Source organism: Podarcis melisellensis (assembly GCF_964234715.1).
Source record: "Podarcis melisellensis genome assembly, chromosome: 8".
NCBI classification, from domain to species: Eukaryota; Metazoa; Chordata; class Lepidosauria; order Squamata; family Lacertidae; genus Podarcis; species Podarcis melisellensis.
The window spans coordinates 29,518,968-29,546,139 of record NC_138540.1 but is presented as its reverse complement, the minus strand read 5'-3'; the positions used below and the strand labels follow the sequence as shown (position 1 = coordinate 29,546,139).

Below are 27,172 nucleotides of genomic sequence, written 5' to 3'. Positions count from 1 at the left end.
ACAACTATGGAACCTGGATGGCTTTCAAAGAGGATTGGACCAATTCAAGGAGGACATAAAGCTATTGATGGCTACTCTGATGCGTTTTCCTCCTCACAACAACTCTGCGAGCGGGCTTAGTCCCAGAGCGGCCAACTGACCTCCCCCCCAAGGCCACCTCCAGTAGACTTCATGCCCAGTGCGTGCGGGGATTTGAACTCATGTCTCTCTTACACTCCCCACCTGCCTTGCTTCCTGCCCAGCCAACAGCCCCTGCTACTCACTGAAGTGTAGGCCCGCCCACACATGCTGCAACAGTAGGCCTTGGCGTGCTTGATTGCGTGTGCCGAGAGGTGGATCTGGAGCGAGGCAGAGTCCGAGTAGGCCCGGTAGCAGTTTGGACACTTGTAGGGCTTGTCCTTGTTGTGTTGCCGTTGGTGAGACTGGGTGGGAAAGGGGCAGGAAGAAACAGGAGATTGACATGGCAGCCCTCAGAAGTCCTGGGGGTGGGGAAGACCCTTAAACAAAAAGCCACCTCGCCACCAACCAAGGTACCCCCTTGCAACTCTGAAGACCCAAGTCCTTCTACACTACTCCTTTCACTGAGATCTCTGCAAAATCTTTTATCAAGCCCTCCTTGCTAAATCTGCAGCAGGGCAGTCATATGAGACTTGCACCCTTTCACTCAGCTCAGATCAAGATGCCAACCTTGCGAAGTTGCTTAGGCTGAGAGATACCAGCTGGCTCCCAAGGTCACACCCAGTGAGTTTCATGGCTGAGAGGGAGGAGGGATTTGAACCTGAGTCCGGCACTCTAACCACTACACCACATGGGTTCTGTGCTGCAGCGAACCAAAAAATCACCAGGAACTGGCCCCAGGCATTTTGTCATTTTCCTCTGGAGGTTGTGACATGACTGCAACTTTTAAAATGTTGGTGCCAATTTCATTTTACTCTGTGCTACATACATACATAAAGCTATTACCTGCCTTTCACCCCAAGGTCCCAAAGCAGGTAATAATGTTCACTTGCTATTATCTTCAGCAATTAAGTGGAACCTCGGTCTTTAGAGGCAATATACCTTTGAACCTCAGAAACCGCATGACAGACAAGAGGTCTCCTCCCCTCTTTCTGGGCCAAGCTTTTGAGCACCCAAAAGTATCTGGCTTTCTGCTCTTGGAAGCAGAGGACTAGGCTAGATCAGCAGACCATCAAGACCATTTTTTCTTTTGGTGCTTGCAGCATAAGATACATAAATATTCTGCATAGGAAAACCGCAGTCCCGTCTTGCCACACAGGGCACCCTATAAATGCACCCCAATTATCTCTGACCCTCAAATGCTTTGACCCACTCTGGGACTTCCAATTCACTTCCCTGGCACATGCCACCCGAATTCCCAACCGACTGACCTGGAGGTTTGAGAGCTGTGTGAATGCCTTTTCACATCCGGCGTGAGGGCACTTGTAGGGTCTGTCTCCGGTGTGAATTCTGAAAGGCAGCGAGAGAGAACGCTGAGGTGTTTTCCGCCTCTCCTCCATTGCTTCACTTACCTGACTCAGTTCAAAAACCGCCTCCCGCAAAATATCTCACAGCGATTTCACATTAGGAAATGGTGAAATTAGTGGTTGCAAATCGGGACGGTTTTGAAAGGTATGGGCCACCATCTTGATTCAAAATGGCACCTCGATCCTAGGGTCCTGTCCTGTCCTAACACATAGCAAAGAGACAACTTTCCAGTAGATACATAAAACAATTCCATGTCTACAGACATATTTAAAACTGTTTCGTATATGTTAAAATCCCACCCTAACCAAGTTCAAGAACTGCTGGTTTAATCTATCAAGTAGGAAACAAATCCTGAAAAATGTGCACCATTATGCGACAATTCATTCTGACGTTGCTGGTCAAAGAAGGTCAATGAGGACTAGGGGCTTGCTTTTTTTACTTAACCTTGTTCTTGTTAACGAAAAGGGGGATTTCCAGTTTCTGAATTTCAGGTGGCCATCTTTGCTTCCTGTGCTCACCTAAAATGGCAACTCAGTCGACTGATCCCAGCGAGCATAAGCAGGTCCCTTACCTGGTGTGTTGCTGGAGGTGGGAAAGTTGGCGGAAGGATTTCTCGCAGTAGGAGCAGTGATAGGGCTTGACGCCCAGGTGGATGCGCAAATGCTGCGCCAGGTAGGAGGCGTTGGCGAAGGACTTGGAGCAGTGGGGGCACTTGTGGGGCTTGGCCTCTGTGTGGGACTTGGAGTGGATCTGCATCTCCGACTTGGTGAAGAAAGTGAGGGGGCAGACTTTACACCTGGAGACGGTCAAGGACAAGAAGGGGGAGGGGGAGGCGTTTCAAAGACACAATTCTGCATCAAAACATAATCACGACCACCATTTATTTATTTACATGATATCTTCAATGTCCTGCAGTGCAGCAGCTTGGACAGGATAACCCTTGCCATCCTCTCCAACTCTGCCATTCCATGATTCTATACAGTGGTACCCCGCAAGACGAACGCCTCGCGAGACGAAAAACTCGCAAAACGAAAGGTTTTTTCGTTTTCGAGTTGTCTCGCAAGACAAATTCCCCTATGGGCTTGCTTCGCAAAACGAAGCTTGCCCCGGGGACAGCGGGTCTTCTCTTTTGAAGCAAGGGGCGGCGGGGAGATCGCTTCTCCCCACCGCCCCTTGCTTCAAAAGAGGTCCGGGGGCAGCTCTTCCCGCTGCCCCCGGACCTCTTTTGAAGCAAGCGGCTGCGGGGAGATCGCGTCTCTCCGCAGCCGCTTGCTTCAAAAGAGATCCCGGACCTCTTTTGAAGCAAGCGGCTGCGGGGAGATCGCTTCTCTCCGCAGCCGCTTGCTTCAAAAGAGATCCCGGACCTCTTTTGAAGCAAGCGGCTGCGGGGAGATCGCTTCTCTCCGCAGCCGCTTGCTTCAAAAGAGATCCCGGACCTCTTTTGAAGCAAGCGGCTGCGGGGAGATCGCGTCTCTCCGCAGCCGCTTGCTTCAAAAGAGATCCCGGACCTCTTTTGAAGCAAGCGGCTGCGGGGAGATCGCGTCTCTCCGCAGCCGCTTGCTTCAAAAGAGATCCCGGACACCTGCCCCAGCCGCCGGGCCTCGTAGCGCTGCTGCGAAGCCGGGCGGGGGGGCGGGAACACCTGCCCCAGCCACCCCGCTTCGGAACGCTGCTCCGAAGCGGGGTGGGGGGGCGGGAACACCTGCCCCAGCCGCCGGGCTTCGTAGCGCTGCTGCGAAGCCGGGCGGGGGGGCGGGAACACCTGCCCCAGCCACCCCGCTTCGGAACGCTGCTCCGAAGCGGGGGGGGGGCGGGAACACCTGCCCCAGCCGCCGGGCTTCGGAACGCTGCTCCGAAGCAGGGGGGGGGCGGGAACACCTGCCCCAGCCGCCGGGCTTCGTAGCGCTGCTGCGAAGCCCGCACCCCCCAGCCTTCAGAAGAGGTCCGGGGACAGACTGTCCCCGGACCTGGTCTGAAGGCGGTTTCCCTAGGAACGCATTAATTGATTTTCAATGCATTCCTATGGGAAACCGTGCATCGCAAGACGAAAAAACCGCAAGACGAAGAGACTTGCGGAACGAATTAATTTCGTCTTGCGAGGCACCACTGTACAATGGTACCTTAGGTTAAGAACTTAATTCGTTCTGAAGGTCCGTTCTTAACCTGAAGCACCACTTTAGCTAATGGGGCCTCCTGCTGCCGCTGCGCCACTGGAGCACAATTTCTGTTCTCGTCCTGAAGCAAAGTTCTTAACCTGAGGTAATATTTCGGGCTTAGCGGAGCCTGTAATCTGAAGCGTATGTAACCTGAAGCGTCTGTAACCCGAGGTACCACTGTATATTGGGATTCATGGCAGCTTCCAGCATCACAAAACATCATTATAAAATAGAAAGCATTTTTTAAAAAAAACCCAGTTAAAAACATTCATTAAAATACGCGTAAACACATGTAGAACCAGGAATAAAAATGTAATCTGCCCTGACAGCAGCCTAGTGGCCAGCATCATCTGCTCCTTGGTTTCTAAAGGTCTGTCTGAGCAGGAAAGTCGTGGCTCACTAGTTCACTGTAGCCTACTCTGACTTGCAGCAGCTCCCCAGCAAGCTCATCCAACAAGCTGCCGCTTTTGTGTACAGCTTTTGGGCTTCTCTGAGGCATTTCCTCTCCACACCATGGGTGGGAAGCTATTTCCAGCTCCATGGGTCAGACCATCATCAGGATTGGTCAAATTTGAGAGGTCAGCCGCCCATCTGTCAATAATGCAGCATCCTTACATGACTGAAAAGTGGCTGGCCCCACCCACCCAAAGCCCATTGGTGGGAGTGTTTCCCCTGCTCACTGATTGGTTCACAGAGCTCAGTATTATCTACTCTGACTGAAAGCAGCTCTCCAGGCTTTTTTCCAGGCAGGGGGCATTCCCAGCCCTCCCTGGAGATGCCATTGCGGATTGAACCCGGGGCCTTGTGCACACAAAGCAGCTGCTCCGCCGCTGAGCTGCACCCATCCTCCTAACTCGAGTTTAAACTGGCACAGTCCAAGAACAGTGACCCTCTTCCTGACATAATTTTCATTTGATTTTATATAAAATTGTAAAAAATAACCTAACACATATCCACAATTAAGAGATTTCTCCGAATCTCTGACTTCCCACCTTCCCCTCTAGGGGTTCTGTTATTAAAACTTTTCCACTGCATCTTTTTCTGTACTCCATTTTTTAAAATAACTTCATTATCTCCACAATACCCGTTACATTACAAGTGTTATTGCAATCCTGCTAATGTTTTCATCTGTTTACAGTGGTCTCCAAGATAAATTATACATTTCCCCCATTCCTGATTAAAGTTTTGGTCTTCTTGGTTCATGAGCTTTCCGGTCTTAAACCTGTTCATCCTTTGTATGCCATTCCAACATCAATCTGTACATTTTTGACAGTAATTTTATATTGTTTGCTAACAGATCGTGTTGAGATTTCATAACTGAAAACCCCCCCTTTTATCCATTTTGAAGATACCATTGACCCTATTTCTGTACACAGAATCACAGAGTTGAAAGGGACCCCCAAGAGCCATCTAGTCCACCCCCCCGCCATGCTAAGGGGCCTGAGGTCTCCCCACCCCACTCCCCCACCCACGCTGGCGGCAGAGTGTTAACCCCTTCCCTCCCACGCACCTGTACGTCTTCCCCTCTTTGCCGATGTCGCCCGAAGCCAAGATGGGGTAGGGCACCACCAGGACGGGGGGCCCCGTGGGGTTCTCCGCCTTGATCTTCTTGCGGCCGCGCTCCGCCTTGGGTGCTCCCCCCAGCAGGCTGTGACCCTGAATGGTCTTGATGGAGTCCAAGAGTGGGGGGCTGGTGATCCCTGAGATGAGGGTGGGCGAAGAGGCAATGAGACGGCTCTGTGTGGTGGAGGTGGGGGTGGAGGGAGTGCTGGTGCCCGTCCCAGCGCTGGATTCCGAGGTGCTGACGGCCGTGGCGCGGGACCCCAGCCCCAAACCTGGAAGACAGAAGCCAGGGGCGGAGGGAGAGGACAGCTTAAGACAAGCCCCAGAACATGCCAGGAAGGCTGAGGGGGAAGGTCTTTGGCAACAGCTCAGAGTAGTAGTGGTTCATAAACATTTGCCAGCACTGAATGTGGAGGCTGAGCGTAGCAATTGTGACTGGCAGCCACCCATGGCCCTCTCCTCCGTGGATTTGTCTCTTGTGAAACCATCCAGGTTAGTGGCCATTGCTCTCTCCTGTGGGAGAGAGTTCCGTAGTTTAACTACGCCCTGTGTGGAAAAAGTCCTCTCTTTTCTCTGTTCTGAATCTTCCAACATTCAGATTCACCGGATGTTCACATGTTCTGGTCTTAGGAGAGAGCCGTCTCCTCTCACCGGTAAGGCACAAGCTTGAGCTTCGGAATACAGCATGATCGCATCTTACTCAAACCATTGAACAGCCACCAACAGCAGGTGGCAGGGTTATTATTATAACCCTAGCTTAAATAATAATAATAATAATAATAATAATAATAATAATAATAATAATAAAAAAAATTTTATTTATATCCCACCCTCCCCAGCCGAAGCCGGGCTCGGGGCAGCTAACAACAATAAAACAGTACAACAGTACTTTTTTAAAATAAAATAAAATAAAATAATAAATAAATAAATTTTTCGAATTTACAATCAATCATCAAGCAAGCAAACAAAAATCCATAAATTCCCATGGTCTTTCCCCCTCCCCTTTGTGGGTCCTTATGTTTATTTTTTTTCCTCCTGTATCTTCTCTGTTAATCCAGATCTATTAAATCTCCATTACAACCACAGTCCAACGTTTAACAAACGTCATTCCAATCCTACTAATTATTTTAATTGTTTACAGTGACTTTTAAGGTAAATTATATATATTTCCCATTCCTGATTAAAATTTTAGTCTTCCTGATTCCAGCTTTAATAATAATAATAATAATAATAATAATAATAATAATAATAATACTCCGCCCATCTGGCTGGGTTTCCCCAGCCACTCTGGGCGGCTCTCAACAGAATATGAAAAACACGATAAAACATCAAACATTAAAAACTTCCCTAAACAGGGCTGCCTTCAGATGTCTTCTAAAAGTCAGATAGTAGTTTATTTCCTTGACAACTGATGGGAGGGTGTTCCACAGGGCGGGTGCCACTACCGAGAAGGCCTTCTGCCTTTGAAGCTCTCTGCCTTGCTTGCATTTATCTTGCAGGATTTCCACCAGCTGGCCTTCAACCATGTATGGTTGAAATTGCGCAAGTTAAATGGGAATAAGACGTGGTCGCGCCGTGTGTGTGTACACATTACATCACAAGCTGCTCAAAAAGCACACACTTGTTCTGGGCTTGCAGAAAATTCACTGCCTAGACATAGTCCCAGTTTGGGACTGCCCCCTCTTCCCGGTGCCTGTTTGCCCCCGGCTTACCTGTGACAGTGCTGGTGGCTGGGCGTGCGTGCAGGGCCACGTCGGGCTGCGGGACCGCCTGAGGGTGCAACCCGGGGACCTGCTGCAGCTTGGGGATAGACATGATGGACTGGCTCCCCTCGGCAGGTGAGGGGGGCACCAGCAGAGGCTGCTGGGAAGACACGGAAGTCGGGGGCAGGTGTGGGGGCCGGATCTTCTCTGCCATGAGCTGCTCCTTGATCTTGTTGATGAGAACTAGATTGTCCAGCTGAAGGGGGAAGAAGAACAAAAAGGTTATTGAGCAGCAAAGGGAGGAGCGTGCACTTTTCTTGTGGACAAAGGTGTGGGCAAGAAGGTTAGGGCAAGTATGTAGAAGGGCAGCAGCTCAGTGGTTAGAGCACCTGCTTTGCATGCAAAAGGCCTCATGTTCAATCTCGGCATCTCGAACCACAAGGAGTAAGTGTAGACAATAGGGACGAGGAAGAAATTCAGTTTGGGCTTTAATGCAGATCTACCTAATTTGCACTTCTTTTTAAACACCTTTATTGAAAGTTCAAAAAGTACATAATTGTATGTGCACTAAACATGGTGAGACGTAAATAAAAGAGAGAGAAAGAAACAGAACCCGTGTACCCAATTTTCACTTCTTGAAACAACATCTGGGCTGAAATACAGGGACTCCTTTGAAATTCCCATTCCTCCAAATTTTGTAATAATGTTCTCCAACAAAAAACATGTACAAAAATGGTATATATTAGTGAACAGAACACACAAAAATTCATTATATTGGAGAAAAACTGCTTGCAAAAATGAGCAATTCACATTAAAATGGGTTTTCAGGAGGACTTCTTAAAAATAAATTTTCAAATGGATGCATGAATGATGTGAACTTAAGACTTGAAAAATGAAAAAACAGAAACCAACAAATCTGTTTATTCTTCCTAGACAATACTGAGCTAGACCAACCAAGGGGTGTGACACAGCGTCAGGCAGTTTCCTATGCTCCTCTGAAGATCTGGGGGTATGTGTGGACTAGAAACTTTAGAAGACCTTGTATGTTTGGAGAACAGGTCCTTACCTGGCTGGGCATCGTGGGAGGGGGTGGCCAGAAGTAGGGGTTGTTAAAGCGCGGCTCCGCCATCCTGCGGGGAAAGCAAAAGAAGAGGGAGAGAGGTGGTTATGGTGGGTTAGGACTGGCCGTGGTGGCAAAAGACATCCTCACACCTCTGGGAAGGAAAAACACATTCCCACTCCCGGCTCCCCAAAGGACGGGCAACTCAGCCCTAGCCTCAGGAGAGAGCCAAAAGATGATCCAATCATAGAGGAGGAGTAATAAAATAAGAAAGGACCAAGTCATTCTTAACACTTTCATCACTCCACTAACTTGATTTGGGGGTCAAATACTCTCCAGTTTAGTCACAATTAAAAAAACACAGGAGATTAATTTAACCATGACTCCCGTTTCATGTAATAAACACACACACACACACAGCCAAGCCCCTGCTACTATTCCCCTCACATTAACCCCTCCCCAGCTTCCCTTTCCAACCCTATGTAGCTACTAAGCTCGCTTTTCACTTTCCCAATCCCATTTTTTTGGTGTGAAAATCCCGGATTGTGATGCAGCTCTACAAATCTGCAAGTGGTGGCTGCGTGACCACAGCCTTATACTTTTATGCATATAGGAAGATAATGACATTGTATTCAGCATGATTGTTTATGGAGCACCACTAGACAGGGGTGGTATTTGGGGTCCATAATGACCTTGTCTTGGTGCCATTCACAGACCCCTAATCCCTTCCTCATACATCTTCCCCTTCAGATCAAAAACTGCTAGGGTATGGTCTGAAGACACACTTCTTGCTGACCACTTTGCCTGGGTCAGGTCAGTGCCTAAATGGATGACCAGGTCTTCCCTTTCGGCCCATGATGGAAGAAAGGTGGGATGTAAATGTGAGAAACTGATGATTTACTGGTTAAGGTCTCTTTGCCTTAATTGTTTCAACATAATTCTAGTCGGTATCAAAAAGGCTGGGGCCATTTCAACCTCCAATGCCTTGAACCTGAAGTCAATTCCCCCACCTCACCCCAAATTCGTTTTAATCAGCTTTTGACCTGGGTGGCCTTTTAGGGTAACCATCAAATTTTTATTATATTAAAAAAAAATGGGAGGCAGTACCAACAATTAACCCCTCTACTGTAGGGAAAATATAGTGTTATGAAGCAGCACAGGCTAGGAGAAATTGCTTTGCCACTTTTTATATGACAGAATCATAGAATCTTAGGTTTGGAAGGGACCCAGGGTTCATCTAATCCAACACCCTGCAATGAAGGAATCTCAGCTAAAGCATCCCTGGTAGAGGATTGTTTTTAAGCTATTTATAAACCCACATTATGTGGGAGGACAAAACTATGGTCTGGAGACTTGTCAGTGGTCCAGGTGGTCCCGAGTCATATAAAAAAATGACAAGGAAGGGCAGACATCTAAAGTTGAATCAACAAAAGCTTTAGGCTGCATTCCTATTCACACTTACCTGGGTGTAAGTCCCACCGGTCTCAATGGGGCTTACCTTTGAGTAGACATGTATAGGCTTGCCCTGCCAGTTAAATAAATGGTGGGAAACAATTCATTTTAATCAGGGAGAACAATTTTAAATCAGCAGGGTTAAGAATTAAGGACACACTTGCCTATTTATTCAAATGTTTGAGACTTTTCTGGACTGCAAATTGCTCCCACAATAGTGAATTGATAACTACAGACAAACAGAGTTGGTCTTTGCTTCTACAATGGATGGCAGCTTAGAAAATGTATTATTTAATTGTTTTTGTCCCAGGGTCTGTTTGAAGGCCCACAAGGCCACCCCTCTCCTAAGGCTAATGGCTGGATGAGTGCCCCACCTGAGATTTCATGAGGGAAGAAAGATTGGATCTCAATGTAAGAAAATAGCTGGATAAATAAAATTATCCTGCGGTTCCTTCAATAAATATTGCTCTTTACTATTTATAAATATTGTTCTTTACTATTTATATATACACAGATTGATAGTAATAAATAGATAAATCCACAAACCTCAAAGCGGCTTAAAAAATATAAAACAATAAAATTATCACTAAGGAAAATGAACAACAATAATTGAAAACTTTTGAAGAGTTAAACAATAGACTAAAAAACCAATTAAAACTCACACGAACTTTATAGAACATCTGGACAGGACTGTCTAAACACAAATGTTTTTAGTAGGTGCCTGCCTGATCTCAACAGGCAGGGAGTTCCAAAGTGCAGGTGCTTCCACACTAAAAGACCGAGTTATTGCAAATGCAGAATAGATGTTATGCAGCACTTGTAACAGAGTCAGTTCCACCAATCAAAGCCACTGAGTGGGTTCAAATGGGGGAAGGTGCTCTTCCCCCCACCCCCAAAAAATGTCATCTGCACTGCGATTTGATAAGAAGCAGCATTCTTATTTAACAAGTGTATTGTCTGGAATTAAACCTTTTTAAAATGCTTTAGTTGGATGATTCTCTAACTAAGCCCCGCCATTTCCACGCTAATCGTGCTCAGGGAGGGGGTAACTTAGGAGAGGAAAGTGAGGCCAGGAGTTGTGGGGGTCCTCAGGAATGGGGTGGGAATACTGGCTAATAGCTCCTTGGTTCCGTAACCCTCCTAGTAAGTTCCTTGTCAGCAAACGCAGACTGAAATCCCATATACTTCACCTCTGTATTCTAATAGCAGCCATGAAGATATGCAACAGAAACCACATACAAGTTTAAAATGTGAGATATCGGCTAACTATTACAGAAAGATGTTTTCTTAAATTGCTCGCACAAGCCTGGCTGCACCGAACAGTTTTCAGCAAACGTTGAAAGGTTAAAACAGACCACACACGCTAAATCTTGTCGTTCCACAGGCCTAGGCAGACGACACTAAAGGCTCAGTTTTGTGGCACTGTCAAATGTGCCCAATGAACCCAGGGAATGACCTAGGATCCTCCTGCAGATGATTGAAGTGATCAAGTTGGGATAAAAGGGTTCAGGTGCCCTGGACCCAAGTTGTTCAGGACTTTGTAAATAGCAAACACAACCCAAATTCCCCAGCATTTGACTCCCTTCCAAATAAATAAAACAAGTGCTTCCAGGAGCTGAATTATGCACCCAATCGCCACATCCCACCCTTGCGGGACAACGGTATGTCGGAAAAAAACAAAACACACCTTTCTCTAAAGTGGGATACAATTACTCTGCAATGTGTGAACATGACAATCTAGTACCACACAGATACGCTTCCGAAGCTGGCCTGGAGATCCCTGTTGCATGCCTATGTCATCATCTACCAGGGAAGCCTGTTGCTAGGCAGACTCAAACTTTTAAAATAAAATAAGTAACCACAGCTGAAGGATGCTGCTAGTCTGGGGGCCAAACGCTGTAAATGTGCGGAGAGCTTACAAAACGCTTAAAATAATAGGGTTGTCCCACCCCTCCGAAAAAATGCAACCATGCCAACAAAGTCTACTTTTGTCTCTGCTCAACAGTACAGTTTTCGACGACGCCCCTTTAACGCAAACACCACCAGTATTTTGTATGGAAGGTAAAATGCGGCCTCTACTGTTCCAATCCATGTTTAAAACCCAGGTTGAAAGCATCTAGATGAGTCCTGTGCTCTCCAGATGCTTTTGACTTCAACTCCCATCAGCCCCGAAAGTATCTGGTGTGTGTGTGTGTGTGTGTGTGTGTGTGTGTACCAGGCTGAGAAAGACAGGTTTGCGGGGGGTGTCAAAGGACAGTAGTAGGGGATGAAGCTGACTGGGAAAAAACAAGAGACCCTTTTATTTTGATGTGTTCATAGCCAGAGAGGCAAAATGGAAGATGCTACACTGCAGTAAAGCAACTCAAAGAGAAATTACGGGGTAGCAGGGACCACTTGGGACAAGATCCCTCCCAGCAAGGCAATCAAAGTTAGCAATGCGTATGGGGTTTCACGGCCCCTGTCCAACTTTGCCAACTGCAGAGCACCACAGATGCCGGTCTGAAAATAAATTCTTAGAAAAGGTAGCACATGTTCATTGTATACATGCATATGTATATGTGACTACACACACACACACACACACACACAAAGAGAGAGAGAGAGAGAGAGAGAGAGAGAGAGAGAGAGAGAGAGAGAGAGAGAGAGAGAGATGCAAATTTAGGCCAACTTTCAAAAGGAGTGAGGATAACCCCAAATTCTGTCTCTTGCTGCAATGGTTTACTGTGAAGTGCCAACAGGAATTGTGGGCCCCCGACTTTAATTTGTTCTGGAAAACTAAGAAAACTCCTGCTGCCCTTTAAACAAAGATTTCTTTAAAGCTTTAAAAAAAATTAACTGGGGGAAGGGCAGCAGATTCAGGGGGCCCAGGTCACCCCATCAAACTGCCTTCCCAGAGACCATCAATGTAGTCCTTTTCTAGCTAGCAAAATAACTCTTCCAGGACAGAGGTTGTGGGCAGACTACAGGCTTGTAGACGCTGATTTGTTCTTTGCTAGAATCTTGAGGGCTAGTGACCAGGTAGAAAAAAATAATAAACTGCTGCTATACTTTGAAGAGCAAAAAAAGAGGGCACATTTGTCAACTACTTTTAACTATGGATCGCTATGATGACTCTTAATTTTACATGCCCATGAAAAAGAGGCCGTATCCCAGAAAGAGAGGACACAGGGTAACCCTAAATCGTAAGGAATAAAGGTGCCTCTGAGCATGTGCCCAGCGCAGGAATTTGTGATCCAAGCTCACAACTCCTTTCATCAAGTGAAGTGCAGTGGAAATGTTCCCCAAACACAACATTGATGTGTTTATTTATTTAGCCGGATTTAAATAACGCTTGGTCATTGAAACTTCTAAGCTGTTTACATTAAAATTCCAATTTCTAAGCTCAGTTAGGAACAATTGCAAATATAATATTAGACAAGCATGTAGGTTTCAACACATTTAGCTTTGTTTACTAAACACAAGCATACCAGACCTGCTAAATTCAATCCCTGCCTAAGGCTGGGCATCAAAACATTTCTGCTGCAAAGTTATCTATGGATTCTACTATTCTATCCAAGGCAAAATAAATAAATAAGAAATAAAACACTCTCCTTTGCACAGGAAAACTTTCCAATTCCAAATTCTCTACAGCAAAATGGAAAGAATAATAACAATAATCCAATGCATGTTACTGTCATTCGCATAAAAAGCATTTCTGGAAATGTTTTTCCAGTTCAAAACCTTTCAAGAAAGTTTCACCTTCTACACCAAACCCACTATTTTTCAGTAGCCTAATTTAGGGGGTAGATGGCATGTGAACTGGCAGACCTACGGAGCGAGATGGGGGCAGGGAGCGGGGGGAAGATCTACAGCATCCTCTGACCAGAAGCAAGCAAGACCTAGCCATCATCTGGTTAAGTCCTGCCTCGAGGACCCTTACAGCCAAGGGGCCTTACAGTCAGGTCAGCAGATATATACGCACATAAAGAAAGATGCAACACAAACCCATTTTAGCCCAGGCACTATGAGCAGGCCTGGCACCAAAGCCCAGCACCCTTGGGCAGCTACTATGCCTCTCCTGCTCTCATAGGGTTGATTGCTCTCACCCACTTTGTGCTGCAGGAATTTTTTTTATGAGGGCAAAGGTATTCAGCACTGAGTTTGGGAGTTTCCCACTCCAAAAATGAAAAGTGTCCGTACGACAATTTTATTACTGATCATTTACTTAAATCATTTCTGTCCATCTCTTCAGCCCCCAAAAGCTCTGAGAGTGACTTCACAAATGCAAAGCAATGCGTGCTCCATGCTTAGAGCACCTGCATTGCATGCAAGAGCCCTCAGGTTCAAACCCTGGTATTCGCAACCCCAGATCTACTATATTTATCCAAATTTTTTACTGCCGTGTAGTGGGAGACTGAACGCAGACCTGTTTGAGATCTTGACCTCCCAACTCTAAGGCTTAATACTGATGGACAAACCGGCAATCTATGTCCGAAAGAGTCGATCAGGTGGGGAAGCCACTACTTTTCAATAAACCTTGCATGCTTTTATTTTATATGCAATGTCGATAAAACGTGGTTACAGGCCTCCGAGGACGCACGGCAACTTGTGGAATGATACCTTTGTTTAAAAATGGAAATGACCTATAAGTGAAATGTAATTCAACAGACATTTGGTGCTTCTGTGCAAGGTGGGTAGTATTGTTGAATTTCAATAAGTGAGAACAGCTGGGAAAATAATCCACAATTTAATTTATTTATTTTTAAAAAGTGGGAGGGCTCAAAGTGGGGGCGAGATTGCCACTCACCCAGGTTCTAATCTTCCATGCTAACATCTACTAGCCACAATAACTGCACATAACCTCTAATTTGCGGAAATGTCCTTTTAGAGGAAGGGCAGTAGATCAATGGTGGAACATCTGCAAAGGACCCCAGGTCTTGTCCCCAAGAGCATCTCCAGGTAAGGTATGAGAATGCCCCCTGTCTGACACCTTGGAGAGCTACTTGCCAAGTCAGTGTGGACCATACTGAGCTAGGATGGACCGGTGATCTGACTTCCACATAAGACATCTTCCTATGTTCTACATTCCAATGCAGTTATACCTCTCGAATACCAAGATACTTTGGGGAGAGACCACCCTCTTCCTACTCTGCTTGAGATCTCCTAGAAAGGCACCTCGCTTTGCCACCACGGAAAACAGAATCCCGATGGATTCCCAATCTCGGTTCCCCCTTCAGGTGTCCTGCATCCCAGCTCCCATCAGCCCCTTGTCAGTGTGGCCACCAGTGAGGAACAATGGGAGCTGCAGACCCAAAAGATCTGCAGGGTAGCGGAAATGCTGGACAGGTGAGCTCCTGGTCTCAGTTGGCAATGCAACAGCATATCTGCCAGGACTAAGGAAGGTATTTTCGGCCCACAAGGCCAGGGGCCAAATGCCAGGATGGGAAGAGGCAAAAGAAGGCCAGACAACACATGCAATGCTTACATTTTAGCCATGCAAGAAGCTGCAAGTTTCTTCGTAGCCCATCTCTCTGTCCAGGCAAGCACAGGGGCCGTTAGCAGAGTCCCTGCCAGGCAAAAGCACTTTGGAAGGGCATGAAGCAGGGCACAGGGAGAGTCCGGGGGGGGCAGATCAAGAAGTGTGGAGGGCCACATTTGGCCCATGGGCTGGACTGAGAGGAAGGACTGCTTTGGGGGGCCTGTTATACCAGGGAGAGGAGTCGTTTTCAAGGTTCACGCAGCCAGGGCAGGGCAGGGCCCCGCTGCAGCCCTGCAAAAAGGGAAGACATTAGCAGCGCCGTGGTTCGTACTCACAGGCTGGCCTCGGAAGCCCGGTGGCCGCAGCTGCCCGAGGAGACGTGAAGATGGTGCTCCAGGCTGGCGGGCGGCAGACGGTCCCCCGCTGGTGCAGGCAGGTACGAGCACCAGTGCCCAGGGCTGGCCTGGGGGTTTCACAGGCTTTCGCCAGCTCCTACCCAACTGTTGTTAAAACAAGCTAGGGCCCCATGTGGGACTGCTCTGCTTTTGAGGCCCCCTCTGTCTCGCCTTGCTGAAATAAAGAGAAATAAATAAGATGTTTTGTTTTTCCCCCACGCAGAAATGGCAGGTTCGCTGATGGGAAGGGATGCCCTGGCAAACACTGACCAACCCCTGGAGAGAGAGAAAGAGAGAACCAAGCTGAGCTTTTGAGCTGCGGCTGGTCCTGTAAGCCCCACATAGCTCAATGGAACCTCCAAGTCCAGAGGAAGTCTACCTCTCAAGCCCTGGGGAGCAGCAAATCGTGGAGGGAAATGCCAGTTGGGACCACTCAGTACGGGCTATTTGCACCACCTTTCTCTGATTTTGCAACTGAGGTGTTTTGACTGCAGGAAAAGACTCGATTCAAAATAGTGCTTGTGCTGATGAGGAAAAATGAATGGCGAAGGAGCCCAGTGTTGGGTAGTGCCAGTTAGAGAGGCAATGTGGTGTAGTGGTTAGAGGTCTGAGTGACGAACTAAGACCTGGGACAGAGCAGGGTTCAAATTCCCCCACTCAGCCACGAAGCTCAATTTGGAGTCCTGTCACTGTCTCTCAGCCCAAGTTACCTCACAGGGTTGTTGTGATAAAGACAAAGACATTTTTTGTGGGGGAGGGAGAACTGTGTATGCCACTTCAAGCTTCTTAGAGAAACAGTGAGATATAAACGCAATACAGTGGTACCTTGGGTTACATACACTTCAGGATGAGAACAAAAATCGTGCAGCAGCAGCGCAACAGCAGGAGAGGCCCCATTAGCTAAAGTGGTGCTTCAGGTTAAGAACAGTTTCAGGTTAAGAACGGACCTCCGGAATGAATTAAGTACGTAACCAGAGGTACCGCTGTATATAAATAAAACTTGGAGCTGGCACCTGGAATGACAGGGCATCAGAAAAAAATATTGCTCAAAAATTTAAAAGACTAAGTACAAGATTGGAAAGCAACTGGAGAGGAAAAGCGGTGTGGGGGTGGCACTTCTAAAAGGATTAAGTAACAAATTAAGCTCTCCTGTCACCATTCTTGTAAAAGGGAGCCAATCTCTAGTGACTGAGCCTTGGCCTGGAACTACAAATGCTGCCAAACTTAGCTGTGGATGGCAGCCCTGGGCTGTATCCAACCAAATCCTACTTAGAATGCACCCACTGAAATCAATGAACCTAGGGCAGGAATGTCCATTCATTTCAGCGTTTCTACTCTGAGTAGGACTATCACTGTCTCTCCTACGTTCCAGCGTGCTATATCATGTGTATTCATCAGGCAGCCAATGGGGTCTCAGAGGCCCCCCCATACAGTGTCAGAATAGGGTAACCAAAACCATCAAAGGGAGATGGAGCGACTCTCCCATGAAGAAATGCTGTAGCACTTGGGACTTTTTAGGTTACAGAAGAGGCGAGTGAGAGGCAGCACGATATTGTATTTTAGTGTTCTGTTGGATGCTGCCCAGATTGGCTGGGGAAACCCAGTCACATGGGTGGGGAATTAAATAATAATAATAATAATAATAATACTAATAATAATAATACTACACATTTATAAAATAAAATGTGGCATGGAGAGAGTGGATAGGGATTGGCCTGATCCAGCAGGCTCTTCTTAAGTTTGGATAATGCCAAAGCCAGCGCAACAGAGAATGTACATCCTCAAAACATGTCCGTAATTTTTCTGCAACAAACAGGTGTTGCAGTTGCACACAAGTCTAGCCAACAGGAAACCTGCAAGCTAGACCCAAGCACAAGAACACTCTTCCCTCCTGTATTTCTGTGAGCCTGCTCAATCAGGCCAATGGCCCATCTAGTCCAGCATCCTGCTCTTACAGATGGCCCATTGGGAAGCTGGACACGAGTGAAACAGCACTCTGTCCATCTGTGATTTCTAGAAACTGGTGTTCAGAGGCATGCTGCCTCCGACTGTGAATGCACAGCATAGCCTTTATGGCCAGTAGGGTTGTTACTAATGAAAACGAACCCTGAACATTCAAGGAGGGGAAAACACACACACACAGGGCTACAGTCCTGAGCTAGTGAAGCCCGGATTCTGGACTCTGCTTCTGGATCACTTGTACTGCATCAGGCATGCAAATAGCCACTGGCCTGGTAACAATCGGCTCCATGCAGAGGAAGCTTACAAAAACTGATTTCTACTATCTCCTTTCCTTTCTTCTTAAAATTATATTGAATATACACCTCAAAAGAGAGACTGAGCATAATGCAAACACAAGAAAATCTACCATTCGAGATCTGAAGTTGCATGAATCTATTTTCACCAATTTGATGAGTTTGTCAAGGTTAGGAAACTGCTGAATCGTAAACCCTGAAAAGCAAATTCTTTCTAAGGGTAGAAAGGTTTTCCCTCTCTTCCAGCAGAAGCAAAGCTTTACTTTACCAGCGCCATATCATCCTAGTCCACAAGGAGCCCCCTAGAACCTAATGCAACATCTGGAATGTTCAACCAGCCAGCAGGTCTTTTCCTTCTAGCTACAAATCACTGAGATAGATAGGTCTGGGCAAGTGGGAGAGTAATTTTTAAGGTCTCAAACGGCACAGCTGCCTCCAGTTCCAGATGTTGGCACAGATCCAACCTGCCTGTAGTAATGTCTCTATCCATCAGCATCTTCCTATTATTTGAGATCTGCTGGTGTCCCCACTTTGCATGATTTAAAACCAGGTGGGGTTCAAGCAGAGCTCTCTTGGTGGTGGCACCACAGCTGCGGAACCGGCTTCTCAGGGAGGCCACACACAAGCTTCCACCGCATCTGAGGCTGCACCTTTGTAACTCCTTCCCAGTAGAGCTGTAATGGGAGGCTACTCTCCAAGCTTTATAGAAATTCCTTCATTAGCTTTCCCCTGAATAATATTCTGTCCCACTGACTGGTTGGAGGCTGGAATATGGTGGTGCGATTTGTGTTCTGAGTCTGTTCTTATTTTCCTTCTGTTTTATTCTTAGGTTTCCTTCCTGGTTTCAGTCACGCTAATTTTTCTTTTTACTTGTCTTTATTGTGATGCGATGCTTCAGGTGGTCTTCCCCCAGAGAAGGAACATATATTTAAAAATAAATAAATGCAAATAAATAAAGCAAGCATCCGCATTCTAAGCTGCGCTGGGCTTTAAATTTTAGCACACACACCTTGAGTTTGGTGGCATATTGGCAGCCAGGTGAAACTCCTTTAGAACTGGTGTGACACGTCCCTGGCAAGCTGGCTTGCTTAACAACCTATCTGGTGATTTTTGCCCTGGCTGCAGCTTCCGAGCCAAGCAGACAGCATTGCAAAAGTCCAACCTTGCAGTTCCCAGCGAACACATCAAGTAGTTAAACAATGGCATTTGCTGCCTGAGCTGCATCACTAATTTAGGCGGCTTCAAAGGCGTGGAGGTAGGTTTTGGAGAAATTAAGGGGGGGGGGGAAGCTGTCAATGGCTACTTTCCATGGTGACTGTAAGCTTCCAGCAGGAGCAGTCTATCTGATGCACCAGAATTAGGCAGCATTACTCTGAAAGGCCCACAAACCACCTCAGTTTACCCTGCTGAGGAACAGGTGGGCGAGCCTGGCGTAAAAATAGCTGCTGAGGCACTAGGTGGCAAAATGTATGTTCGCAGGGAATACCAAAAGGCAGCCTGTGGGCTGTTTCCTAGAGACTTCCTGTGCTCTCTCCTGAACCCTTCCAGTGACTTGGGCATGATAGGGAAGCCCATCAATTGGTTGCCAAGCAACCACTCCGTCTGTTAACTCACCCTAGGCCAAAGATGAGGAAGCTGAAGCACTCCAGCTCCCATCACCTCCAGCAGTTGGTCCTGCTTTCTGGGGCTGATGGCAGCTGGAGGCCTACCACATCTGGGAGAAGCCCTCACAGGCTCTCCACCTCTGTGTCAGGCTGCTGAGGTGGCCGCCTCAGGCAAATTGGCAGGGATGTCAAGTAGTTAGCCCTTTGATTAATTAATTGCTGCCAGAGACAGGATTTCTGGGATTTTTCTGCCAGGTGTCTAAATAAACTCAATCTGCTCTGGGTACAAAGCACTTTGGGTGATGCCATAACTCAGAGTAGGCCCACTGCAATCGGGGAACTTTAGGTCACATCCACACCATTCCTTTAAAGCATGAGGATCCCACTTTGAACAATTCCTGGAGTTTCCTGGGAAGAACTGATTGTTAAACCACAACCACAAAATAACTTGCAACCATAAAACTAAGATGGTTCCTAAAAATATTTGGTTTGCTTGAACCATGACTAATGGTCATTATAGACGAGATGTGAAAGGCCCCCTCTTTTTTCCTTCCTACTATATGGCACCCCAAATATCCTCATGTCACCCCATCTATTTCTTCATCCTTCCAATTAAATGTCACTTTGCCACATGAAGCGCTGAAGAGCCCAGTTTCTTTTCATTCCAAGTCTTGAAACGAACCCTGAAAAGCAGCTTGCCTCTTCAGCACGTGCCAGGAAAATCCCAATAGGACCCATGCTTTCCAGGAAGGCCTCAGAGCCTACCAGAAACTGCACAGTGGGCCACTTGTAGCCCCAAACCCAACATTTTAAGAGAAACTACACATTAGCAGGGAAACAACAGGGTTCCCAAACTTATATCCCCCCCCCCAAATTTAATGCACGGGTGGGCAAGATTTACTGAGTGGGAGATGGGTTCTTAACTCAGATGTTGAGAAAGTTGATGCGAGTCTTAAATCTGCTTTTAGTCTTGTTATTTCAACTTTTTGAATATCTTCAATTATTGCTATCAGGTTTTTTTTAAGTAATAATTTTATTCTTTCATCTTTTCTGTTAACTGCTTTGAGGTTTTTCTAAAAAAAAATTGAGTCGCTGAATATCAAATACTAGGGACTAGCAACATTTAACTATTCTTCCCTGGTCTGTATGATTTATGCCAGAATAACTTGCAGCTAACTAAATGTTTGAGCTGGAAATATGACCCTGCAATTATTGTTATTCATTTATTGTTTTGTTTATTAATTTACTGTTTGTTTATTATTTATTAATTGGATTGAGTTGATTATTTATTTATTAAATTGAGTTGCCAAAGGCAACTCAAAGCAACTTCCAACCAACCAAACAAACAAAACCCCACAGATACATTAAAACCAAACCAAACCAAACAAACAAACCAATTAATTAAACTAATACATTAAAAATACATTTAAAAACATTCTCCCACACTCTAAAAGGCCAAAAAAGAAGGAAGGCCTGGCTAAAGAGGAAAGTTTTTGCCTGATGCCTAAAGATATGTAACAAGAGCCTCCCCAGGGAGAGTATTCCTCAAATGAGGAGCCACTGCTGAAAAGGCCCCTTCTCGTGTTGCCACTCCCCGATCTCCCATGGAAGAGCCACACGAAAGAGGGTTCAAGACCTGGTTTGGTTCATATGGAAAGAAGTTGTCCTTAAGCTTCTTAACTTCTCCCAATCCTGCTCCTTAATTCTACAACTGAGAATTAGCTGCTTTTGAATCTGTACACCAGGGATGGGGAGCCTGAATGCCCTCTGCATGTGCCTCCCAACTCCAATCAGTCCCAGCCAGCAATGGCCAGTGAACCGCAGAACAGGCAGCCTACAGCAAGCCAACATCTAAGCCTCAGCCCCAACCGCAATACAGAGAGGATAATACCAGCCAGCCTTACAGGGCATTCATGTACCTAAAACTCCAGTATGCTACAAACCCTTCTAAGCATCATCATCACAATATTATCTCTATATATTGGGAGTGGGGCTCAAGCTTCAAACTTCACAAAAAGCAACAAAGTGGTTCGTTTTGAAACCAGCCCATAGCTACGCTCCCAAGGAGAGTGTATCAACACAGACAGCTGTGTGGATCTGCGACATAGAATATTAGATGGGCGGCAGGTGAGCCTGTTGGAATTTGGCTGCAGCAAGGTGGGCGAACAGATGTGGATCTGGGATCACAACCTTGATCAGCCAGGCAGCACAATTGCAATGCTACACAGTTAGCCGAGAAACTTCTGTGAACTCAGAGGAGCTCACTTCTGACCACGTTGCTCTAACTTGTAGGAGGGCACATTTGAGCACAAGCCCACCGGAAGTTGGAACTGCATCGCTGGAAGGAACCACCAGGGTCATCTAGGCCAACCCCCTACAATGCAGGAATCACAGCTGAAGAATCCCTGACTGAAGGTCACCCAACTTTGGCTTAAGAACTTCAAATGAAGGTGAGTCCACCACTTTCCAAGGGAGTCTGTTCTGCTGTTGAACACACCAGAAAGTTCTTCCTCATGTTTAGTCAGAATCTCCTTTCTCGTCATTTGAATCCACTGGTTTGGTTCCCACCCTCTGGAGCAGCAGAAAACAATACTGCTCCATTTTCGATGTGATTTGAAGATGACCAGAGATATGATGACCATCATATCACCTGTCGGTCTTCTCTTCTCCAGGCTAAACATGCGGCCTTTAACTTCTAAACAGAAATGCAAACCATCTCCCAAGATCTTGCCATTTAAACTGCAACCATGAATTAGGATCATATACGGAGCCAGACAACTGGTTCACTTGGCTCAGAGTCTACACCGAATTCCAGTGGCTCTCCAGGATTTGAGGAAGGCGACAATCACAGCCCTACCTAGGGACGCCATTTGGGGACTGAACCCAGGGGCTTCTGCATAAAAAGCAGATGTTCTACCTTTTGAGTATCTCCTCCATTATTTTCCTTATTCTTCCACCCCCTCTACACCAGCCTCCTCCAATTTGCTGCCCACCATATATTGTTGAATTCTTGCCACCATCAGCCAGCATGGCCAAATGGTCAGGGATGATGGGCACTGTGGCCCCAGATTTTTCAAAGGCTGGCACAGACTGGTCTATACTAATCAGTAGTAAAACTTGAAAGCCTCATTATCATCTCATCCATTTGCCAGAACCAGAAGGGTTCATCTGTTAACCCTGGCACTCCAGCAGACACCAGCGCTCTGAGAAAAAGAAAGAAAGCCCAGAGTTAAGTTATTCCCACTATTCCTGCTCCACTAAATATATGATCAAAGGGAGATCATCTGTTGATCCACCTTGTATGAGAAGCAACAGAACCATGCAACTGTCACATGCAGCTTTAGAAACTCAAGATATATTATCTAATCGCCAAAACACACCTTAAACCTAGGTTACGGTCATCACAACAGAATGTTCAGGCACCATTTTTCTCCACTGATGTTTGCGGTTGTTGTTATAATAATTATTATTATTAATTTGATTTCTATATTGCTTTATATTTTAACGAGCAACTCTCAAAAACACATTCAAATCAAACAATGCAGAGTAAAACAAATCCAAGCTGCAAGGAAAACATTTCAGATCCTTCTCTAAGTGACCTTTTGCTTTCCTCAGTCGCCAGCCTGCCCCCCCCCCGAAATCTCCACATAGTCGCAACTGGACCTGCGCCTGAAGCAAAACGCGCCTGGCTAATTTCGAACACTGGTTGCTCTAGTGGCCTGATCCACTAGAGCTCTCCTTATGTCCTTATGTTTAAATGGAAGGAACAAACGTCTCCGGCTGGCCCACATGCGCTTGGTCAACAACAACCATCCTGTACAAGCATGATGCCGGAGCTGTTTCTTCAGCTAGGAGCAAGAACCTCTTGCCCTCATGTGCAACCCAGTCGCCCTTTCCCATAAGCCATTTATCTATCCGCCTGTCTCCCGTAAGCTCGGTTTAATGGCCGTATTCAGCGTGGCAATGCGCTGCCGTTTACTCCATTTGCCCTCATCGACTGGCTGTTTTAGTTCACACCATCAACCATCCTAAGCATCTCCCACCAGGAAGGGGAACACACAAGAAGCATTTCCCTCAAAATAAGTCGCTTTGCCAAGGCCTCTCTGCTGGAGGAGGGGAACCAAGTGCCCTTTCCCACAGAATCTTCCAGCAAGAGGCAAGACAAAAGGCTCCATCGAAGCCTTGGTTGCTGGTCACTCTGTGGAGGGGAGAGGGTGTGTTTGGCCCCGTGGACCATTTTTGTGAGGAAAAAGGGAATGGGGGGGGGGGGTTCTCCATGAGGAAGCCCATCTGGGTCAAGTTGGGAACAACAGAAATTACAGCAAGCACACAGCATGCAAACCAAACATTTCTTGGCTTTTCTACCAGTGTTATACTGGTAAAGGGTGGAAAAATTAACCGTTGCACTGAACATCAGGTCCTTCATTCATTCCCCTACAAATATATCCACAACCAGGATTAGGCCCAATTTGTTCACGAACGCATTGTTTGATACATAAGGCCCTCATTTTTTCTGCACCCCATAACGAGTTTTTCTAAGAATTACAAACCCAGGAGTCTACTTCTGTGCTTCTGCATGAGTCACTGTTTGGGATGCAACTCCTCACTGGAAGCCTGAGGTGGTTACCAATGCAGAGATGCAACAGCCAGCCTCCTTTAGAGTGTTGGTGATTTTGGTTTCCAGTCTACACTGGGAATGATCCCATCACACCAAATTATGAGACTTTGTAGAGTTGCCCATCCCCAGGAAGCAAGACCTGAGTTGTAAATAATGCAGAGACACAACGAGCAACCTCCTCCCTGGAGATTCTCATTCTTAGCAGCACATTACCGGTTCTCCTGCAGTAGACACTTTGGGAATTAGTGGGGTATTCTTTTGGCTTCTCCCCATAATCACATAACTTTAAGCATCAGGTCTGTATTTGTTCATGAATACATGGTCTGAAACCGCAGCTCCTAAACATGAAGGAGGGCCCAGTTCTCAGAGATGGAGCCCCCTTTCCCAAAACACAACAGTAACATGAATGATCAGCCAAATTAACACAGAACATGAAATACCAAGCCAATTCCTCTTGGGGTAAGGAGTCCGGTATTATTGAGAAGAGCTCTGTATGATCCGAAAGCTTGCAAACTCATACACCAACATTAGTCGGCCTTGCTTGAGGAAGAGCCAAAACCACATCATTTCTATCACCGAGTCTTACCTGACTGAGTTCCTATTCTCTGCCACCGACAAAAGCAACCAATGTCTTAAGATGCCAAATGGATCAACTACATGCACACACCAGGGCTGTCTGAACCCCTCTCAGCAATGTCCAGCCCAGCTCAGCCCCAGGATGGCCCAAAAACTTGTGTGCCACCTCGCGAGAACGTCTCCACCTCTTCTAAGGCCTCTGCCGGCCCGCTTCAAGAACAGCCACCCAATCCAACCTAACCCAAGCCGGCATTTGTGGGGTGGGTGGGTCAAATTGTGGTATTTTGGGCAGAAAGTCTCCAAAAGGCAAACTGCAAAAATTATAACTGAACAAAAGGACGTGGAGTTATGCCTCATAGATCCATGCACAGTGCACCATTCCACTGGAGGAGCAATAAATAAAAATTTAAAAACCAGCACATTTCCCAACCACTGTCGCCACCTCCCCACTACCGTCCAAAAATAAATCCATGCTTGTCTTAGGACACATTGCTTCTTCTTTTTTAAGTCCAATGGCAAATGAGCTCACACGATTCGGCCACCAAACATCTTAAAATTTAAGTCTAGACCAAACACCACATATACGGGGAGACAAATGCACATGGAGACATGAAATATAAATATACACACACACATATAAAAGCTTATGTTTCTCTGAAACTGTACAGACCTTTCTCTACCGAACTGCAAAAGTGGGGTAGGGGGGTGGGGAGAGAGAGACAGGATCTCCAACATTTTTTTTTAAGCTGCAGATTCCACACCAGGAGAAAATACCACATTCCAATTCTAACAGCTAATTTCCAAACTATTCCTCAGCAAACGTGGCATTTGCAAAAGCTGTTTAAAGAAAGCGAGCACAATACCCCATTAAAAGAAAAGGCATGTAGGGAAAAAAAAGAACCAACAAATTCAGTTACAACCGACCCCCCACTCCTTAAATATTCCAAAAGGGGGAAAAAGGAAAGAAAACTGTACAACTCCGAGTCACTTGGGAGAGAGGGGGTGTCCTTTTATATGCAATATTTTCATAGCCAACTTTCGCATAAGTTAACTTCAGATCTAAAAAAAAATAAACAAACAGCCATTTCCTTTCCCCCCCTCTCCCCTTAAATAAAAGTGCAATCGACACGCAATTCACAGTGCAAGAAGCAAAAACAACAGTACAACATCCCAGACTCACACACACAAAAGCAAAGCAAGATTACAACAACGCCAACCCCCCTCCCCAAAAAGCATAAAACCCCAGAACAAAGCAAAACACCCCTTTTCAGGTGCCCCCGGTTCCCCCCTGGGCTGCCTCTCCAACACTCTCAAGACAGTTTTTTTTATTATTATTATTAAAATTTGCAGACAAAAGGGGAAACAAAAATGGCAGCCTCGCTTATTTTTAAAACAGAAACGGGGACGCCATATTCTGCAGATCTGCAAAAAAGGGAGAAATCGGAAGCTTCGCCTGGACTCCGAGAGGGGAAGAAGAGAGGAGGAAAAAAAAAAATTTCAGGCAGCCGCAAAACTAGAAAGTCGGAGGGGGGAAAAAACGGGAGAAAAAAAAATTAAGCTCCTTTTTGCCCTCGCCTTTATTTGCATTAAATCATTGTTGGCCGGAGGTCTTTTTGCACCAAAAGGGGTGTTTTGTTTTATTTATTTTTTTAACGTATTATTCTTAATAATCTTTCCCTCTTTTGAATAGCCCGGCTTTTATTTATTTAAAAAAAAAGACACTTCCTATACCAATACACATGCTCCGCTTGCAAATTGCAACCCAAGCCAGAGATCCGTCTGCAAAGGAAGAAAATGGGCACCCCCGTTTCGCTTCCTCTTCCTCGCCTCCTCCTCCATCTCCACCCGCCCAACCTTTAGTTACGTCGGGGGGGGGGGCGGAATGAGGAGGAGGAGACGACCGGGGAAAGGGGGGGGGGAAACACACACCGGGAAGACAGTGCCCCCCCGCACGATCTCCGGTGCAGACCTGCTGCAAATGCGCGCATCGAATTTGCAAACGCAACCTCTCCCCCCACCCAATTCTCCCCCCCCTTTTGCAATCTTAGCCTGAAACTGACATGCATTTTGCAGAAAGCCAAGGAAGGCGAAGAAAAAAGCATGCAGCGTTGCTACTGAGCTGCAACATTTGCAATCTATTCCCTTCTCTCCCCCCCCCCCCAAACCTCCACAAGTTTAACCCCAGCACCCTCCAACCTCGCCAATCCTTGCTTGGAGCTGGCCTGGGAGAGCGCGTCCGCCTCTCTGCCCTTTCCTCCATAATAACAGAACACAGTAATCGGAAGAATACACACCTTCGCTTGCAGAGGTTTTGGCAAACGTGGGGCGCTTTTAATGCAAATAGACATGAGGCGAGAGTATAGATATCTAGAGATAAAGACGGGTAATAATAGAGCCACTCAAGTCTTATCAGGAGGGGGGGCAAAAAGGAGTGGGTTTTTTTCCCAACACTCCCCCCCTCAAAAAAAAAAAAAGAAAAGAACACTCCCTACCAGGGCGATCTTGGGAAGTTCAGTCTCTATAGCTTGGTTTTTTTTTCTCCCCCCCCCCCCGCTCCCCGCCGAGTGCTTATAAAGCTCAGTTCAAATCTTCCGGGTCGGCCAGGAGTTCACTTCTGGTTTCTGCAACAACCCAAGCCAGCCAGCCGGAGGGTTGCTTTCTATGAGGTCCGAGCGAGCAGCAGAAGGGCTTTTCCTTCTTGCGACCGATTCTTCCTTCCGCCTCCAAAAATAAAGCAAGTTTTCTTTAAAAAAGCATTTTTTTAAAAAACAGAAAACCTCCCTATTCTTTTTGATCGTGTTCTTTTTTTCCTCTCCTTTTTCCTGCAATCTTTTTTTTCTTCCTTCC

General features: G+C 46.4%; 1 protein-coding gene across 8 annotated transcripts in view; it reads right to left on the bottom strand.

The window, feature by feature from the left end:
* Window positions 1-26,879, bottom strand: part of ZNF362 (zinc finger protein 362) — a 28,130-nt gene extending 1,251 nt beyond the window's left edge. Inside the window, exons 1-7 of one of the 8 annotated variants that reach the window (XM_081923705.1) lie at window positions 26,818-26,879; window positions 7,974-8,037; window positions 6,917-7,163; window positions 5,152-5,476; window positions 2,057-2,281; window positions 1,389-1,467; window positions 264-422 (exon numbers count right to left, since the gene is read on the bottom strand). In XM_081923705.1, coding sequence (XP_081779831.1) covers window positions 264-422; window positions 1,389-1,467; window positions 2,057-2,281; window positions 5,152-5,476; window positions 6,917-7,163; window positions 7,974-8,036 — 1,098 coding nt within the window. In that variant the 5' untranslated portion in view covers window position 8,037; window positions 26,818-26,879. Of the gene's footprint in view, window positions 1-263; window positions 423-1,388; window positions 1,468-2,056; window positions 2,282-5,151; window positions 5,477-6,916; window positions 7,164-7,973; window positions 8,038-15,212; window positions 15,348-18,536; window positions 22,823-24,995; window positions 25,647-26,051; window positions 26,202-26,521; window positions 26,792-26,817 lie in introns of those variants that run through there. The other 7 variants (XM_081923699.1, XM_081923704.1, XM_081923703.1 and 4 more) reach the window with 7 other exon arrangements.
* Between the last annotated feature and the right edge of the window lie 293 nt (window positions 26,880-27,172).